General features: G+C 41.7%; 1 protein-coding gene across 1 annotated transcript in view; it reads left to right on the top strand.

The window, feature by feature from the left end:
* dlgap2a (discs, large homolog-associated protein 2a) overlaps nucleotides 1–21,647 on the top strand; it is a 304,056-nt gene that overhangs the window by 142,143 nt on the left and 140,266 nt on the right. Inside the window, exon 2 of the mRNA XM_084045680.1 lies at nucleotides 1,555–1,587. Within this exon, the coding sequence (XP_083901806.1) occupies nucleotides 1,555–1,587 (33 nt within the window). The remainder of the gene's footprint in view (nucleotides 1–1,554; nucleotides 1,588–21,647) is intronic.

Here is a 21,647-nt window from a genome sequence, read left to right on the forward strand (position 1 = left end):
TGATTACCGGACTTTTACTTGTAAAAGAATATTTCTACCCTGCAGTATTGATACTTTTACTTAAATAAAACATGTGAGTACTCTTTCCACCACTGGCCAGGGCTGTCACGATCATGACATTTTACTTTGTGATTAATTGTCAAACAAAACATTTGCAATTAATGATTTATAATAGTTTTTTTTTTTTGTATTGAACATTGGGAACGTATAAATACCATTACATTTCTCTTCGCCTTTTAAAGCTTTTTAAACAAACAGATATGACGAATAAATATCGTCTCTGTCGGGTGGAAACCTCTCAAAAGCATCAAAAGTAGCAGATCTACAAGCTCACAATGCATTGCGCTGCGTTTCGAGCTTGTAGATCTGCTACTTTTGATGCTTTTGTGTGACGCTGGAGTAATTAAGTAATTAAGTAGGGCATTAATTTAGGAAAAAAATATGGAGATAAGAGGTTTCTGCCTGACAGCAACAATATACAAAACCTATCGCTGAAATATACAAATAAATGACTGTCAATGACCCGTGCCAATAATGAAAATAAATGACATACTATGGCCAACTGCTTCCTCAAGTACTGTACTTGAGTAAAAGTATGTCAAATCTTAGGTACTTTTTCTGTACTTGAGCGTTACCATTTTCTTATACTTTATTCTGCTATTCACTACATTGGCAAATATTGTACTTTTTACTCCACTACAATTATTTGACAGCCTTAGTCATTAGTTACTTTGCGGATTTAGTTTAGATTATTACCAAACATACATACGGTGCACATTTTTATCACGTAGAAAACCCGGACTGGATCCGCAGATCCGGATCTTCAAATATTAAAATCAACAGGAAGTTGACATTTTTTATTTAAAAAACAAACAGTACTGGGTTTTGTGATGTTCTATAATTGTTTGAATCAGCTTTGTTTGTGGTTGTTTACGTGCTAAAAGAGTGACTTTGAGTGCTGTTTCACCGTACAATGTAAGTCAATGAGGAGCGTTGATTGAATTATCAATTTCTAATCGATGGAACAATTATTCCTTGTCCACCTTTAGTTACATCATGGCAAGGTATCTACACAACCCAAACCTCTACCAAAGTGGTCTTGCCCTTTAAGCCCTTTTTCATACTTAGTTTATTCGATGCTTGAACATACTGTATGTGAACATTTTCCAACGTAGAAACCGATTGTTCTGGTCCTCTGTCAACATTCAGAAAAGGAAAGGGTCACACTCAGAAAAAAGTCTATTTGCTTGGTTTAATAGTCCACAGACCACAGACATTTCACACAAAACGTTTTGGGCTGTCTGACCAGAAGGCCTAAAAGGTTTTAGTGTGAAATGGTCACATTATGAACGGTGGCTGGTTATGGTTATGAAGACACTCTCTCTTCATAACCATAAGTCCATAAATGCTGTTGTTACTTCATGTTATTTGTTTGTTTGTATTTATGTATGTACTACCGTATGTTTGCAGGTACTGACACACACTGTCTCTTAAATAACTGCACGCACACGCACACAGAATATTAATGTTGTGTTGTTTCTCTGGTTTGTTTAGAATCACAGTGCACGCTGTGTGGTGAACCAGAAGGTGAGTGGGCCTCTCCTCTCCTCTCCTCTCCTCTCCTCTCCTCTCCTCTCCTCTCCTCATCCTCATCCTCATCTTCAGCCTGCTTTGTGTGTGTGTGTGCATGCGTGCATGGTGTGGCGTGCGTGGTGTGGCATGCGTGCCTATGTGTGTGTGCGTGCGTGGTGTGGCGTGCGTGCCTGTGTGTGTGTGTGTGTGTGTGTGTGCGTACGTACGTGTGTGTGCATGCATGCGTGCATGTGTGTGCTCTTCAGTAGACATATTATTGAATGGCTGACAGCTTGGTACTGTGCACTGCCTCTCTTCTCGTACCATTAACTCACACCGCCTCGTCCTCGCTCCTCTCCCGCCAGCCCTCAGCTCCTCCATTCATCCATTAAGTGTCCTCCTCTCTGCAGGAGCCTTCCAATACCCTCTTATTAAACCTACTTCACTTCTACTGTCCACCATGGCCTCTCCATCACAAACTATATAATACTGTATGTGTTGCAGATGGAAACCGTGTACTACGTACGTTAACTTTTCTAGGAAATGGCAAAAAAAAAGAACCAGTGTTCCAACTGATCCAATGTTGGTTATAATTTAGTCACAAGCTCTTATTAATACTTTTCATTAGTTAGAGAATTAGTATTCTCAAAAATAACAAAAAATAGCTGATCTACAAGCTCATTGCGACACATTGTGAGCTTGTGGGTCAGCCTCTGCAGTTTTTGCCTGACAGCAACAATAATAATGTACTGTATATACATTATATTTACTCTCTAGTGTTGCTGTCGGGCAGAAACCTTTTATGTCCATATTTCAACTTTGAAATGTGTTTTTTTCCCTGTAAATTCATGCCCTACGTCATCATAGTATCATCAATTGTATTGTGCTAAATTAGCAGAAATAGCAGAGATAACAATGCGTCACATCGCAATGCGTTTTGACCTTGTAGATATGCTACTTTTTGCTACTTCTGAAAACGTTTAAAGTGACAAATTATGCAATTTTCATTTGTCCATGTGTGGCTGAATCACACATAGACATAATCAACTTGCGACCGGCATTGTCCCCTTTGAGTTAAAATAAAATATTGAAGGTGTTTTTCATGCTAAATCTTTGTAGAGGGCAATTATATTAAGGCATATAAGGCTTATTAGCCAGGGAATCCTTTTTTAATAGTTTGGGGCATACAAGGTTTCCACCTGACAGCGGCGATATACAGTATATATATATTGGGTGTCATTGAGATCCATGGAATGTTCTGTGACAGATATGGTGATATGGTGAAGGTTGTGACCTTCAGTCATATGACTCTCAGACCAAAACACATTTCTCCAGGTCTCAGAAATCAATGTGACTCTCTCTGCTTTGCCTGATTGGATTAGGACGTATAATCAAATGGAGCAGCACGATAATTGTGTGTGTGTGTGTGTGTGTGTGTGTGTGTGTGTGTGTGTGTGTGTGTGTGTGTGTGTGTGTGTGTGTGTGTGTGTGTGTGTGTGTGTGTGTGTGTGTGTGTGTGTCCTTCCCACAGAGACTGGGGCGACAGGGTGCATGTTTGCGAATGTGCTGTATGTGTGTGTGCACGCACACGTATTAGTGTATATAGAATGTAGTGGGGATAAATGTGAGTGCTTGTTGTCTGAGGGTGTTTGTCTGTTGATGTGTGCTATATGTATATACTCAGGCACAAAATAAACATACTGTACTGATTGCACACACACACACACGCGCGCGCGCGCCCACACACACACCAAATCTACACCAAATCTCTTCACCGAAAACAGCCAATCAAGGTCACTGTGAGCTTATAGACCGGCTATTTTCAGCCAATGTTCGCCCCCAGATATTAGGGAAGCTAGGGTTCATTTAGACCCGGGAAAGAATCGGTATCAATTTTAGATTTCTTTGGCTATTCAAAAATAGCAGATCTGCAAGCTCATAGCGCGGCACTCGGTGCCGCGCTACGAGCTTGTATATCTGCTATTTTTTAATAGCCTTAAGTATAAAATAATGGTTAAAGTGGTTACACAGATGCGTTCCCGGTTTTAATGGGTTAAGTAGTGTACTGTGTGTTTTAGTTTTATCAGGCAATTTTTAGCCCCGTGAAACGGTCCTGTAGTTCTCACAGGAGCAGGCCTAACCGCTCTGATAGAAGGCTGCTCGTCTGTTCAAACCAACAGGATGACTGACAGGAGAGCTGACTCATTCAAGCAAACACGCTGATGTGATTCAGACGGGGATATCCTTGTTATTCTGTCCTGCTCGTACCCCAATTACCTTCTCCCATTGTAGTGGGGGGGTTTAAGCATGTGGAAAAAGCATGAAAAGAAAAGAAGATAACGAATGAATCACACAGTCATGTCTGTAAATGGTTCTTCTTGCCACGAGAGAGAGAGAGAGAGAGAGAGAGAGAGGGAGAGAGAGAGAGGATGGGGAGGGAGAGGGAGGGAAATAGACAGAGAGAAGAAAAATGGTCTGAAGTCTGAAGTAGAGGCTATTATCGAAACCGGCTGTCGTAATGGGCACACATAAGCATTGCTTTCCTGCTAAAGATAGAAGCATTTTAAGGAGATGACATCCTTTACTCCCATGCTGCTGCATGGATCCACATCTCACTAACATGATAATTACAATGTGTAATGTTCATATGAAAAGGCATATCTTCACTGTCGGGCAGACACCTTGTATTTCCATAGTTCATGTTTTTGACTTGTTTTATATTTTGAAATATATGTCATATGTCATATCACTGTCGCTCAAAAACTAGCGAAATAGCTCATCTATAAACCTCACAATGCTCCAAAATGGGAAGTCTTCACAAGCCTATGCAGTAGTAGACTGTTTTTGCTATTTTTGAAACATCTATAAACTTGTCTAAATGTCTATAATGACATGGACAAAATAGGGACTCCAGGTTGAAAGTGGTTAAGTCTAACAGTTTTCTGAAAAACCTATGTTGCTATAATATCAGTGGTTCTCAAACTTTTTCATGTCAAGGACCCCCAAACTTGATATGTATTTGGCCGCAGACCCCCATCTCAAAATATTGCAAAGATTTGAGTATTCTTTTGTATATATATTCAAAGATTTGCACACATTTCAAGATTTTTCTAAAATAGCAGAGCGTGGCACAAGGTGACGCGCTATGAGCTTGTAGATCTGCTATTTGTGTACAGCCAAAGTATACAATAACGCTTTTTAGCTTAAAATCAATGAACAGTATTAGCAAGAGAAGAAAAATCAAGTCAAAATGTTCTTGTGAAATAGCAGGTTGTTCAGTGTGTCCTCTGCAGACTGACTGGTTTCATTTATGAACAACAACCTTCAGCGTGGCCCTGACCTTCATATGAGAGAGAGAGAGAGAGAGAGAGAGAGAGAGAGAGAGAGAGAGAGAGAGAGAGAGAGAGAGAGAGAGAGAGAGAGAGAGAGAGAGAGAGAGAGAGAGAGAGAGAGAGAGAGAGAGAGAGAGGGGCGCGTACATCCCTATTATGGTGTGATGGACGGTTCTGCTTGGCTGCCATTGATGGAGGGATGACAGGAGGGTTTGGGAGATGGAATAAAAAGATAAATAAGATAAAAGTCATGCAGAGGAATGAAGAAGATTGGAGCGGGGCGAGAGAGGCAGAGAGACAGGTAGAGCTATGGACAGAGGAGAGAGAGCTGAGGAGATGACAATGACAGATACAGTATGAAGAGGAGGAGAGGAGTGGAGGAGAGTATCATACTGTACAGGAAGAGGAGAGAAGGTGAGTAGAAGAAGAGAGGAATAGAGCAGGGGTCTTCAACAGGGGGTTCGTTGACCCGTAGAGGGTCCTCAGAGTTACTATAGGGGTCCGCCAAATCGTTGTGTTGGATTTTTCTTTTTTTACATTAACCACTTGAACCCTAGCATGCCTTTTCTGAGGAGAACTTTAGTCAAAAATAGCAGACCTACAAGCTCACAACGCCTCGCGCTGCGAGGCGTTGTGAGCTTGTAGATCTGCTATTTTTGACAACGAGGTTTGGTTAAGAGAGAAAAAAGAGCAGACTAAGTACAGAAAATGTCATAAAATACACATTAACATGAATCCAACATGGTGGTGCTATCAAACAAGTCTATGAAGCTATATTTGAATTTTGAAATCTATCTGCGACACAATTGTATACAAAATATAGTGGGGGCGGGTCCCTGCTTCATCTTTCTCTCAGCTAAGGGGTCCTCGGCCTGAAAAAACGTCGAAGACCCCTGGAATAGAGGATACAAGGAGACGAGAGGTGGCTGGGGGTAAAAAAAAACAAAAGAAAGGTCGGGGAGAGAGAGAGAGAGATCTCTAGGTCGTCCTCAGACGAAGCCCTCCCTCCATCGGCGTCTCCAGTATCATCTGGGTTCTGCGTACAGCTGGCCAGCTCGTTTGTGCTTCCATCAAACCATAATAACGCGGTGATTGAGAAGAAGGACAGCTGAGGACGAGCAGCACATTCATATTCATACATGCATAACGCAGGCTGTGGCGCAGAAACCTTGTAACGTCCATGTTTCATCGTTCATGAAAATAGCCCGGGTGTTCGAGACCGGGGGTTCGAATTCCCCAGTGCAGCAAAGAATCCAATCCTCAGTAAAAGGCAGTGGCAAACAAATCGGCTTTTGATTTAATCCAGTCAATCCGGGCATACGCATACCGTGTCATTTTAGATTTGAGCTATAACCTATTGTATACTTTGGCTATTCAAAAATAGCAGATATACAATTACAAGCTCATATATACAAGCTTGTAGATCTGCTATTTTTTTTTAAATCGTGACAATTTGTGCAAATCTTTGAATACTGTATATATTTTTTTTTAAGCGAACATTTGTAACTCAAATATTTTCTTCTGGGGGTCCCTGGAACAACATATTTTAGAAATGTTCGATATATAGTCAAAGATTTGCACAAATGTTCCCACGATAATAATAAAAAATAGCCAAAGAAATCCTAAAATGACACAGATGCGTTCCCGATCTTAATGGATTAAAAAAGAACTGAGAGCTGTAGCTATAGACGGCAGTTTTTTCTAGGAGTTTGTCCAGATATGTGGTGCACAAAAACACTGAACACTGCTTGTTCCGTGTTCAGTTGTGAATGTTTTGAATTCAGAAAGCAGACCATGAAGTCCCAGACAACATGATGGGTCTGGATGGTTCATGATGTAACACAAGATCAGTGCAGTATTTTGGACATCAATTCTTTGACGAAGAGGGGGCAGAGTGTACAGATCTAAAACTGGAGCGAATTATCCACTGTCTTTGTATTGGTATGGAGTCGAGCAGCAGCATTCTGAATCAACCGCAGCCGTTTGAACCACTTAATGGGATAGTTCCCCCCCAAAATGTATTTTTTTCCCTCTCGATTAGTCACCCCATGGAGACACCCCATGGATATTTATTTTTGTTTTTGTCGCATTCCTAAACCAATAATCCAAAAAACTAAAACCTTTCCATGAGTTCAAGTCTCCACAGGGTGACTAATCAATAGAAAAAAAGTTATTTTTTGGGGTGAACTATCCCTGTAACCCATTTAAGGCGGGAACCCCTATTTGTAACTCTACCTTTCAATCCGAGGAACCCCTTTTGGGGTTGTTGTTGCCATGTACAGTTTATAGCAACATACATTGTAATTTTTGAAAAGATATTTGAATTTTTTCAGAAAACATATAGGTCAGGATTTAGAAGGCGTTTTTGAATCGGCCTCAGGTCTAAATGGGTGATAATAGCCGATCGGCAAGCTCACAACCCGTCGCAGCGCGACGCGTTGTGAGCTTGCCGATCTGCTATTTTCTGCTAAAGCTTTCTCCACAATACAGATGCTGGGGTTGAATTGGTTAAGCGAGATGACCTGGAAAGACAGAAGTCTTTCCAGAAGTGGAGTCTACTGAAGATGAATGCATGCGTACCTTTTTATTCCAAATCCTGCTGAGACATTAAGTCCTTTAATCCTTGATTATATTCTCCTAAAGGTGATATAGTCGGCGGCTGACTTTGCAATCGCCTTAATGTTGCCTGTTGAAATTCAGGTCTCGAGTCTATGGACTATATATACCGAGATTTCTGGCTTGGATTGTGGTTTTTAAACATTACCAATTGAAGCTGAGAGCACTAACTTTTAATCGTTTCTTCCTTGGCTCCAGGAACGATTAATAACAGTAATGCTCGAGTAACAGATAAACAAGAGAGAAACGTTTGCGGCGTATCGAACCGCTTTAAACCCTGGATACATATCAATATGAGGTGCTAGATAGATAATCAATACGCCGTTGTGAAAAATAATAGGCCTGTAGTGATACTCAGCCATGTGTAATTTGTTTTGCGCGGCCCTTCCCTGCATTGACAAACTGGCTGCGTGTGGGTGGGCATGAAGACTAGAATGGTGACTGTCTTATTTCTCATCTGGCCAAATGGAAATGGCCATCTTTGTGCTTCAGTAATAGTGCTGTGTAAGAAGAGACCAACAGCTAAAGCGGGGTGCTCCTTCCATTCCGACATCTCGCCACTCCGACTAGTGGCTTCCGCGTGCGGTTAGGGTTAGGGATAGGTATAGGGTTCGTTAACGTCGGAAAGGCGACATGTCGGAAAGGCGACATGCACCCAGCTAAAGCAAGACCAAATCAAGGGACAAGATAGAGTCAAAGCCCAAGAGAAAGGGTTTAGTTAATCCATATACTTTGGCTATTTTCTTTTGAAAAATGAGCTATGAGCTTGTAGATCTGCTATTTTTGACGGGGAAAAATCATGAAAATATGGGCAAATCTTTGAATATAATATATATTTTTAAAGCGAACATTTTTAACTCAAATATTTGCTTCTGGGGGATTCTACAAATGTCTTCTAAATCCTAACAGTAAAATCAAAACAAAAAAGTATGTTGCTATATATATCAGTGGTTCTCAAACTTTTTCATGTCAAGGAACCCCAAAATGATATGTATTTAGCCACGGACCCCTATCTCAAAACATTTTGTTCCAGGGACCCCCAGACAAAGATTTTATTTAAAAGTGTATATATATATATTCAAAGATTTGTACATATTTTCACGATTTTTCCCCCTCAAAAATAGCAGATCTACAAGCTCATAGCGCGGCACTCGGTTGTATATCTGCTATTTTTTAATAGCCAAAGAAATCTAAAATGACACAGTGTGTGCTCCCGGATGTAATGGGTTAATGTTTTTTGAAAAGGTAAAGTGGAATCATTTAAGAATTTAAATAAAATTCAAATAAATACTATTATTATTTAACAGAAGGCAATCTTCTGTTTGACATCTACATGCTCCCAACCACTGACTCAGATTATGGAAAACAACAAAATATGTTACCTTAATTATGCAGACAACACACACATTTACATAAGCATATCACCAGGGGACTTATGGTCCAAAAACAAACACTGAGTAAAGTTAAATGCATTGAACAAATCAACGATTGGAATGTGCCAGAACAAAAACGGAATTAATTGTTTTTGGAGCCAAGGAAGAACTATATTAAAACCCATTAAGACCTGGAACTGTGTCATTTTTAGATTTGAGCTAAAAAGCATTATTTTACACTTTAGGCTATTCAAAAATAGCAGATATACAAGCTCATAGCGCGGCACCGAGTGCCGCGCTACGAGCTTGTAGATCTGCTATTTTTGAAAAATCGTGAAAATGTGTGCAAATCTTTGAATATATATATTTTTAAAGCAAACATTTTTAACTCAAATATTTGCTTCTGGGGGTCCCTGGAACAAAATATTTTGATGGGGGTCCGCGGCCAAATACATATAATTTTGGGGGTCCTTGACATGAAAAAGATTGAGCACCACTAATATAGAAACATACGTTTTTCAGAAAACTGTTGGGATTTAGGAGACATGTAGAATCGGCTTCAGGTCTCAATGGTTTAAAAGGTAATGTTAAAAACCACAACCTAAGCCAAAAACTCTGGGTGTATTTCCACAATTTCCACAGCCCTACATTAGCACAATTACAAAGTCAGCCTACTAATATATCAAGGATTTAAAGGGCTTACAGTCTCAGCAGGATTCGGAATAACTCGCCCGTGCATTCATCTTCTGTAGAGTGGACCACTGTAATGATGTCTTACAGCCTGAAGTAAACTGTGGTCTGGTGGTTTTGGTTTGTGTTGAACAACAGGGTGGCCTGGGATGAGGTCAACAACATCCCGGCCTGGCTTGATTGATTGTTTCATCCGGGGGGGGGGGGTTTCAACTTGCACTGGCGTGGCAGTGGCTATACAACCAATTTCAGTTCAATTCAAAGGAGCTTTATCGGCATGAGAAAACATACGTTTACATTGCCAAAGCAAGTGTCAAAATATAATAAAAAACGGTTGAAAATGGGGAAAGTATATACAGTTGGAGGGGGTACGGCATTGTGTTGAAGCCGATTCTACACGTCTCCTAAATCTCAACAGTTTTCTGAAAAACCTATGTTTCTGTATCAGTGGTGCTCAATCTTTTTCATGTCAAGGACCCCCAAAATGATATGTATTTGGCCGCGGACCCCCATCAAAATATTTTGTTCCAGGGTCCCCCAGAAGCAAAGATTTGAGTTAAAAATGTTCGCTTTAAGAATATATATATTCAAAGATTTGCACACATTTTCACGATTTTTCAAAAATAGCAGATATAGAAGCTTGTAGCGCGGCACTCGGTGCCGTGCTATGAGCTTGTATATCTGCTATTTTTGAATAGCCCAAAGTGTAAAATAATGCTTTTTAGCTCAAATCTAAAAATGACACAGTTCCAGGTCTTAATGGGTTAAACAGAGCTTTGTCACATCGCGTCGTTACATACATGTTATATGTACAGGGTATAAAGCTTTTTGAGACAAATAGCAGCAATCTGTTGCAGTCACTTTGGGACAAATAGCAGTATTGTACAAAAAAAGCCTCAGATTTAAAATGTGTTTAAAGGTAGCGGCTCTGTTTATATGTGCAGTAGGTTTAGAGGTCTATTCGGGACACTCAAACAACCACAATGATGTTCATCTGGTTCCCAGGCAGCTCAGCAGTGATTGGTCAGACTGTGTCTACTGTACGTCTAAACAGGTTGAGATGCTTGTTCAATGGTATGGGGGGGGGGGGGGTTCCAGGGGGTCCCCAGCAAAAGCAGTTAACATACTGTAGCATCACAATAATCTTAACCCCTTTATCCATGTATATGTTGGCTATTCAAAAATAGCAGATGTACAAGCTCGCAGCGCGACACTTCGTGCCGCGCTTCGAGCTTGTACATCTGCTATTTTTGAAAATATTTGAAAGGCTATTTGAAAAATGTAAAAAATGTTTGAAAAAAAAAAAAAAGACAAATTGTGATTTTTTTTAAAGCACTTTAACGCTCTTTTAGAGCGGTTTTGAAGGAGAGTAAGGAGTCACACTTTATTATAACTGTTGGTAGGGCATTCCACATTTTGTTGGCATATCAGGAGAACAAATGTAACCCCTTGTTTGAGCCAAATTGTGATTTGTGGAGCTCCCTCTGGTGTTGTGTTTGTGGACGTCTTTAAGGTTTTTGAAGTAGTTTGAAAGGGTGTCTTTGTGTTGTGGCGTGTTGTGTATACTAATGTATTCTATAAAGCCTCAATATACTGAGCAACCTGGAGTGGCTATTTCCTGTTAGGACTGATCCCCATTCCTCTTCACAATTACCTTCAGGGAAGGGGGGGGGGGGGGTCTTGGTAATAGCATTAGGGCCTCATATATAGCCCCCCTATGCCAAGAAACAATGCTCTGTAGAGATGGGCAGCATAGATTTTTAATTTTCAGAAATCCATTTACATTGTATGTAGACTAGACAAGATATTATATGATCCATACCAGACTGTTGTGGCCAAGGTCAGTGGCCAATAAAGAGCAGGCATGCCTTATACTGCTCTGTACTGCGTCTGCATGATAGATGTGATGTAAATAATACTGACGTAAACGTCACAGATATAAAGCAGTCTGCAGCTCTCTTCATACAGGCTGTGTTTCAGCTCAAATATTTGCCACAGAAAAATGATGCACAGCTGGATTCTCCTTCAGAATAGCATTTGCTGTGGCACTACCTACTGTAGCCCTCTGAATATGAATGTTGCCTCGGCCCTTTAGAGCAGTGGTTCTCAAACTTTTTCATGTCAAGGACCCCCAAATTGACACTTATTAGCCCACGGACCCCCATTTCAAAAGATATGCCAGGGACCCCCATTTTTACGGCTCTAGCTCTAGCAGTGATTCTCAACCATTTTAATTTCAAGGACCCCCAGTTTGACATGCATTAGGGCTACAGACCCCCATTTAATGGCATTTCTATCACTTGGACTGCAATTTATATTGTAAAATCTATGTCAATTTAACTCTGAGAGTGTACAAATGGAACCAAATTGGAACCATTTGGTTCCATTTGTACACTCTCAGAGTTACAGACCCATAAGGGTCCATTTGGTGCCTAATCTATCATTTAGCTGGGGACCCCCTGGAACTTCCTCAAGGACCCCTGGGGGTCCCCGGACCCCACTTTGAGAACCAATGCTCTCAAAGTGGGGTCCGGGGTCCCCAGCAAAATGTGTTAATATAACGTCACAATAATTGTAACCACCTTATCCATATTCTGCTTTGGCTATTCAAAATGAGCAGATCTACAAGCTCACAGCACGTCACAAAGACATCTTGAAAGAAATGTAGGATTTTTTAAATAATAATAATAAAAAATGTGTCAACTTTTAACACAAATCTTGACTTCTGGGGGTCCCTGGCACAATATGTTCAGATGGGGTCCGCTGCAAATTACGTATCATTTTGGGGGTCCTTGACATGAACAAGTTTGAGAACCACAGCTTTAGAGTATAGGGCTGCAACTGCAAGTAACCATTATTATATCTTTATAATCAATTAATCTGTAATCAATTTTTTTTTCTTTTAGTAAGCTATTCAATTACCGGTTAATCTACATGTATGTGATTAAACCATTGATGGAATTGAATGCGCTATATTTTTTGATTTGTCAGTCGGTTATACAGTAGTTTGGGATTGTTGCTGTTTATGTTACCGTTATAACAGTCTTGGGTTGTGCAGGTTTTATAGAAGCTATACAGCAGCTTTAGCAGCTCTATGCCAGTCCTGGCTGGGTCCCATTCAGCAGCTAGGCTGCAGCCAACAAGAGCAACAGAGGACTGTTATAGACAGTGAATGCATCTCACAGCTCCAGGGGGCTTAATGGTGATTTGTGCTTATAGCTGCACGCCAGCGTCGTTGCCACCGGAAATAGCAGATCTACAAGCTCACAATGCGTCGCTCTGCGACGCATTGTGAGCTTGTAGATCGGCTATGTTTCGGTGAGCAGCCGAGTACAGTATGAATTGGGCATTTAGCGTCTGTGAGGATGGCAAAGCAGCTGCTTTGTGTCACTGACAGCCATCTGTGAGAGAGAGAGAGAGAGAGAGAGAGAGAGAGAGACATAGAAAGACAGAGAGAGGCAGAGAAACAAGGAAGGGTAGAAAATAGAACATAGAAACATTGCCCGTGGCAGCTCAGTGAAGAGTGTTTAAGCAAACATTTCTATTTGAAACTAAAAGCCAAACTCCCCCCGTCCCCCGGTCAAACAAACACGCACGCACGCGCAGGCACACACACACACACACACACACACACACACACACACACACACACACACACACACACACACACACACACACACACACACACACACACACACACACACACACACACACACACACACACACACACACATAACCAGACAGCGTGAAAAGAGTGGCAGGCAGTCATTCTCTGAGCTTATCGTAATGTAAACAAAGGTGCTCTCTCAGCGATCTTGCGTCTCCATTCTCTGACCACTGACATCCACATTCACACCATTTTATTAGTCACATACAGTACACACACACACACACACACACACACACACACACACACACACACACACACACACACACACACACACACCACTCTCATATTGTTATCATCCTTCAGATGGTCGTATACATTTTGCAGCAATAGCCATTCATTTTGTAGCAGTAGCCATTCAACGTAATCCGGTTCTGTAAGCTCTTCTCCATACTGTATGCTACAGTAGTTTCCATATTTTTTCACAGTGGAATGCAGAAGGAAAGTCACTGGATAACAAGATGGTAACGATATCGTGTTTTCTTTTACTAGACCCCCAAGATCTTTATTATTAAATCACAATTAATGAGACCACCACTCACAATAAATACAACAAAACAGACCATTATTCAGGATCCAAACTTTAATATTGCAAATCCATTAAAGGGAACAGTCTAGCAAAACTGCTTACGTGTATGAAAGTGACATAAAGGAACGGGCCGCCAGGAGAAGAAGGTCATGGCATTTAGCTGTCCCGGCGCTGCTGCAAATATTACACGGCATCCCTACAGTATCTACAGTATGTTCAACCTGGACATGCAGGCATGACAAATATCTGTCCTAGTGGAGATAATGGGAAACAGCAATACTGTAGGTTACATTTTTTTTTGGATTGTGCCCTTTCCCATGCAGTAAACCAATATGCCTTCATGTTTATTTATACTTTTTCTGGTGTGTCACTTTTTCATTGTCATTCTCAGTGGATTGAGACGTGAGGAAGCATGCATGCAGAGTTAGTCGCAGGAAAAAGTGTCTACAGCTGTCTTCAGCAGTAGGGGATCATGCAGGTTGAAGCAATTCTCTTACAAACGCGCACGGCCGTGCGCGCGCACACACACACACACACACACACACACACACACACACACACACACACACACACGCACAGAGAGAGAGAGAGAGACAACCTTAGGACAGTTAGGGGAAACCTTGACATCATTCCAGACCAGGACACATAAACAGGAGGAACATACAATGAGGGAAACCACTTAAACCCCTTAAGCAACGGTTTTCAACCTTTTTTGCGTCAAGGACCCCCAAATTGACACACATTAGCCCAGGGACCCCGATTTGAAAAGATATGCCAGGGACCCCCAATAAGAGACGATTTTTACGGCTCTAGCAGTGATTCTCAACCATTTTAATTTCAAGAACCCCCAGTTTGACATGCATTATGCTACAGACTCCCATTTAATGGCATTTCTATCTCTGGGACCCCAATTTTTATTATAAAATCAATGTTAATTTAACTCTGAGAGTGTACAAATGGAACCAAATCCATTTGGTTCCATTTGCACACACTCAGAGTTACAGACCCATAAGGGTCCATTTGGTTCCTATCTATCATTTAGCTGGGGAACTCCCTCAAGGACCCCTGGTGGTCCCCGGACCACTGGTTGAAAACCACTGCCCTAAAGCTCTATACTAGTGTATTCTACTATACAACACGAAACATACAAGCTTTCCCCACAATAGGGGAAAGACCTCAGGCCTTAACCCATTAAGGCCTGAGGTTCCGATTCTACAAAATGTCTTCTAAATCCCAACAGTTTTTTGAAAAAAAAACCTATGTTACTATGTCAGTGGTTTTCAAACTTTTTAATGTCAAGGACCCCCAAAATGTATATGTATTTGGCCGCGGACTCCCATCTCAATGTTGTTCCAGGGCCCCCCGCCCAGAAGCAAAGATTTGAGTTACAAATGTTTGCTTTAAAAATATATATTACTTACAGTTTAATTACTTACTGAATCCATCTGGCACTTCTGGGTTCCTTCGTTCTCCCTCGTCGTTACCCCCCGGGTTCACGGGCAATAGGCTCTATGCACAGCAGCCATATTGGAAAGAAATTGGGCCTCTTCTTACTTCCTTCACAGGTGTTACCAATGCTACTAATGAAGGCGCTGTTCCATTCTGGTCAGGGTGCTGAAATTGTGCATTTTGGCTCACTAGAAACACCGTTTTGGTTCCCAAATGGCTCCTTATGGTAGGTGTGTAACTCTGAGAGTGTACAAATGGAACCAAATGGACCCGTAAGGGTCCATTTGGTTCCATTTGTACACTCTCAGAGTTATGGGGGCCCTTGAAAATAAGACAACCACTATGCCACACTAAATGGAACAGAGCCTTAATTAGTGTCATTGGTAACACCTGTGAAGGAAGTAAGAAGAGGCCCAATTTCTTTCCAATATGGCTGCTGTGCATAGAGCCTATTTACTGGATGTGACAATTCGCTGAACTTTAGAGATAGATATCCTGTGGAAGAAAGAGAGAAACACATTGTTTTGATGATGAGTAGAACAACAGAGACAGCTGTCACTCACAGGTTCACAGTTAACCACTTGAACCCTATCTCTATTCTGGGGGGAAAATGTGTTTCATACAGTACAGCCAATCTGCAAGCTTACAACGTGTTGTAAGACGGAACATTATGAGCTTGTAGTTTGGCTTTTTTCAACCAAGTATTAGTATAATAAGTATAAGGTTTGTTCATTAACTTGTGGTGATTAATGCTCATTGTCACATGACTCACGACACCATTTCTACCTACTTTGGTAAAAAACAAAAGAACTGAAGAAAAACCTGATGATTTGCGGTTAATTGCGCGGATTGTGGAAGTTTTTGGGCGTTTTTTTGTTACTTTATTTCGGGTTTAGGGTTAGGGTTAGGGTTAGGTTAGGTTAGGCTTATGTTATTTAATTCTTATTTTTGCCTGATTTTACCGATTTTTTTATCAAAAAATGTATTATAAAAAAATACATTTTCATCTTTTTTTTCTCCCCAAAATAAACTGAGGGGGCACAATTTGAAACTGAGGGCCATGCCCCCTCAGGCCCCCCCGTGGCGCCGGTCCTGCTGCCTTGTAGGTCGTCACCAGTGTTTTGAACTGGATGAAGCGTCAATGAGCAAGGCACTGAAGCCCTAACTCAGGTTTGTTAAGAGTTACATTTAGACCGTGTCATTTACACATTCTATTGTGGATGCAACCTCATTGTAAATGTAAGGATTAATCCTGTCAATCAGTGTGATTGTCAGGAGAGATGATCAGAGGAGCAGTGTTTGTACCATTATGGTGCCAACATGGACAGAAGAATGGGTAGAGTCTCTCAGTGAAGGTCCAGCCAGTGAAAGAGTAGAGATGAACTCTGGTCTCCACATCATAAAAGGAGACCAGACCCTCCTCATAATCCACAAACACTCCCACTTTCTGGACCTCCTCTCCTACAGGGAGGAGGACATCAGTGTCAGCATGAGCCATGTACCGGTACTCATTTACATACCAAAACCTTATAGTCCAGTAACCATCATTGGGTGTCAGAAAGATATTTCCCTTCCTGTTGATGGACTCTCTGGCCACTCCTACACACCAGTGAGTCTTCCCTCCAACCTGAACCTCATAGTAAACCCTTCCTGAGGAGAAGCTTTGTTTTCCTAAGACAAAGACAGAATCGAATCTCTCTTTGTTTTTGGGGAGATTCTTCCATACGGTTCCACAACTCACTTGTTTTCCATCCTCAGACAGGATGAGGTAGGGACATGCTGTATCAGGGTCCAGAGTTACATCCACCTCATATTGCTGGATCCTCCTCATCTCAGCATCACACAGATTCTTCTCCATCTCTTGACTGATCGTCTTCTCCAGCTGTTTAGTGAGTGATGTCTAAGAACCCAAACAGTGACGTCTCAAGTTACAATCCAGGAATGGTCGGTTTTGACTTCCACTCTGTGCTTTAATGGTTTCAATATGATGTGAAGCCCGCTTCTCTTTCACACTAATGTCCTCACACTGTGTGGAATCAGCCTTTAAATCCAGCTCCTCAAATCTCCCCTCATCATATATGATGTCATTTTCCCAAAAATGGAGTTCCATGTGACTCCAGACCGGCCTCAATTGGCTGTGATTGGACACGCCGGGTAACCATGGCAGCATGGGGCGGCCATAGCTGAATCGTCAGAGAGTCCGCCTGGGAAGGCAAAGGTCCCAGGTTCGATTCCAGGCCTGAGCAATGTGTCAAAGCGTCAAACTGAGCGAGACACTAAAAGCCCTGACTGCTCCCTGAGCCGCTACAACCAACAGCTGCTCACCGCTCCTAGGATAAAAAATATAGTGACAAAAAAACGTATCATACTGTATTTATAACTTTATATCAACAAACATGGACACCGGCAAGAGTACACACACACACACACACACACACACACACACACACACACACACACACACACACACACACACACTGAGGGGAAACCTTGACATCGGTCCAGACCAGGAGGACACATAGACAGGAGGAACATACAATGAGGGAAACCACTTAAACCCCTAAAGCTCTATACTAGTGTATTCTACTATACAACGCCATACATTGCAAGCTTGTCGATTTGCTATTTTCTGCAAAAGCTTTCCCCACAATAGGGACGCTGGCGTTAACCCATTTTTTAACCCCACAGTTTTTTGAAAAAAACCTATGTAGCTATGTCAGTGGTTTTCAAACATTTAAATGTCAAGGACCCCAAAATGTATATGTATTTGGCCGCGGACCCCCATCTCAAAATATGTTGTTCCAGGGACCCCCCAGAAGCAAAGATTTGAGTTACAAATGTTCAAATATTCGCACAAATGTTCTCGATTTTTCAAAAATAGCAGATTTACAAGCTCGTAGTGCGGCACTCGGTGCCGCGCTACGAGCTTGTAGATCTGCTATTTTTGAATAGCCCAAAGTGTAAAATAATGCTTTTTTAGCTCAAATCTAAAAATGACACAGATGCGTCCCAGGGTTAAGTGGTTGAATTGACCCAGAGCAGCAGGTTATCCCTGGGGCATCATGAGTAATTAATTAAAGTACAAATAAAACAACAACCCAAAACATTTCCCTTGAATTACTTTTTCAGTCGGATGACTCATGATGAATGGAACTTTCAGAGGCAGTATAATATGTATTTTGTATGGTCATGGTTTATAAGCATCATACATCCATGGCAGTAAATAGTCAATACAATGTGAGTGTTGCCTGCTGCCTCTCTCTACATCACTGTTTATACTCATGGGCTTTTATTGGGGCTCGGCACTGTTAACAAGAGTCATTGACCCTCGGCATGCAAATAGGCCCATTAGCGCCTGGTCTCCTGAGGGACACGGCATAAATTGGCCAGGGAGACGTGTCATCACCATGTGCCTGCCTGACTGGCTGCCTGGTGACATCATTCACCCCGCCCGCTGCCATTTGATAATGGTGGTTAAGCCATTAAAGACCGGGAACGCATCTGTGTCATTTTTAAGATTTCGTTGGGCTATTCAAAAATAGCAGATCTACAAGCTCATAGCGCGGCACCGCGTGCCGCGGCTATGAGCTTGTAGATCTGCTATTTTAGAAAAATCTTGAAAATGTGTGCAAATCTTTGACTATATATTTTTTAAAGCCAACATTTGTAACTCGAATCTTTGCTTCTGGGGGGTCCCTGGAACATTTTTTTTTTAGATGGGGGTCCGCGGATTAAGTGGTGTCCATGCTGCCACTTGACAGTGTTACATCAGCATGGGTGTGTACCGACTAGGGTTGGCATCCGGAACCCGAGGAATCTGAGGAACCGGTTCCAACATTGAGGAAGCGGAATCAGCCCGTTTTTTATCACACTGTCAGAGCTGGTATGTGTGGACTTCACGTCTGCTATACAATTACAACAATACCAGTGGTTCTCAAACGCTTTAATTTCAAGGACCACCATAACTCTGAGAGTGTACAAACGGGGTCCATTTGGTTAACCACTTTAGACCTATTTCCAAAATAGTGAAAATTGCATACAAGTTTTGTTGTATCGCCACATATTAGAAAATGTTCAACTGCAATGACATGCCCAAAATATGGACACCAGGTTGAAAGTGTTTAAATGAGTGGTGCTGTACATTTAACCGCATAGAATGTGTTTAGAGGTAAAATAGTTCTTCCCGTCACTCTTTATTCAGAAGGTTTATAAGATCAACAGACAGACAGTGACATCCAGCATCCAATTAAACTGCTGACTTAATGTTAAATCCTCGCCTGTGAAAGCTCTCCTGATTACTCCCGTGAGTTGGTGGATTATCCTTAGACTTTTTAAGGACACCAAAATGTCACAAAACAATTATAGTGTTTCCATCCCGAGGTTCAAAGCTTTGATCTCCCACACATCGTGGACGTGTGGCCCGGGGCCAATAGCCTGGGGCCAGGGGTCCAATCACTTCCAATTGAACATTATGGGAAAAGTGACTTTTAATGAGGTGGCAGGCTCCTTAACTATTATAAGAAGCACTCATTCCACTCATCTCTGTCTCTTTTGCTCCCACACTATCTGTCTGTTTCTTGTTATTATTATTGTAGGTTATATTTTCGCCCCTTAAACATGTCTCTCTGCACTGTCTGTCTGTCTGTCTGTCTGTCTGTCAGCTCCAAAGGTTTTCTCCATTATTTGTATATATTATTATATTATATATGTGTGTGTGTGTGTGTGTGTGTGTGTGTGTGTGTGTGTGTGTGTGTGTGTGTGTGTGTGTGTGTGTGTGTGTGTGTGTGTGTGTGTGTGTGTGTGTGTGTGTGTGTGTGTGTGTGTGTGTGTGTGTGTGTGTGTGTGTGTGTGTGTGTGCGCGCGCGCGCGCGCATGTATTCAAACCAGGCTTGCTTGATCAATGAGTTCATGTTGAACGGGGGAACGTTCCAAATCCATTAATCATCACATTCCGAACGTACGACGGCACCTACTATATATAAGAGAGAGATTCCACTGATTAGTTGAGCAGCGGCAAAACAAGCGCCTTCAAGGCGAAGTAAGTTACTTAAGCGGCGCATGGGTTTTTCTGATCGTAATCACAGTTTATGGGCCCGGTTTTATTCATGAGGGCCTCTGCGGATCCGCCGCTTGGCTGGCCAAGCGTCAGACAGGGCCAGCAGAGATAGGGAATGAGGCACCGAGAGAGCAGGCTGTTGCTGCTGCATGCTGTAGAATGGATTAGCCCATTCAAACCGGGAACGCAATCTGTGTCACTTATAAGATTTCTTTCGGCTATTCAAAAATGTATTTTTGAGTGTTGCCGAAGGCAACCACTCCTATACATGACTTTGTCCGTATGTATGTATGTATGTATGTATGTATGTCTGTCCACAAACATTGATGACAACATCAATACGGGGGTCAATATGCGGCTCATCAAAGGCACTACTCACTTCACACAGGGTGTGTTTTTTTTAAAGAAATCGTGAAAATGTGGCCAAATCTTTGAATATATATATATATGTATATATATACATTTTAATTCAAATCTTTGCTTCTGGGGGGAACAAAATATTTTGAGATGGGGGGGGGGGACACAAATGCATATCATTTTGGGGGTCCTTGACATGAAACAAGTTTGAGAACCACTGATATAGCAATAGTTAGGATTTAGAAGACATTTGTAGAATCCCCAGAAGCAAAAATTTGAGTTCAAACATTTTGCTTTAAAAGATATATATTCAAAGATTTGCACAAATGTTAAAGATTTTTCAAAAACAAAATTGCAGATCTACAAGCTCGTAGCGTGGCACTCGGTGCCGCGCTACGAGCTTGTATATCTGCTATTTTTGAATAGCCCAAAGTATAAAATAATGGTTATTGCTAAAAAATCTAAAATGACACAGTATATGCGTTCCCGGATTAAATGGGTTAGAAGAGTAAGAAGAGGGATAGCTGGTGTCGGCTTTGCGGTACGGTGTGAATGATGAGCGTTGCTGCTCCTGCCCGTGGGAAACTTCCTCCTATTGTTCCACCTCTAGAAACCTTTACACTGTGGCGAGCGCTTTCCATTTATTACCCTGTGTGACTTCACAGTGCCAGAGAGCAGAAAGTCAATTCAATGCAGAAATTCAATGTCTGAAATTTGACATATAGTACGTGTTAACAGAGCAGGTTCTTATTGAGCGTGGATCAGATAACTGTTGATCAGTCTATATTGGTGTATTGGTGCATTGTTTCCTGCTTCATGAGGTCTCAGAGGAGCATGCACGTGCACACATAGACATGAAAGGGGGCTTGAGCCCCTGCCCTTTTACCCGTCGGTAAAAAAAGTGCCCTCTCGAGACAAAAAAAAAGAGAAAATTTCAACTGCTCCTAGTGGCCTAACGGTAAGGCCGACGGATGTATAGGATGCAGCACAAAGTGAACTTTACTCA

This window comes from Gymnoscopelus microlampas (assembly GCF_963454915.1).
Source record: "Gymnoscopelus microlampas genome assembly, chromosome: 20".
Taxonomy (NCBI): Eukaryota; Metazoa; Chordata; class Actinopteri; order Myctophiformes; family Myctophidae; genus Gymnoscopelus; species Gymnoscopelus microlampas.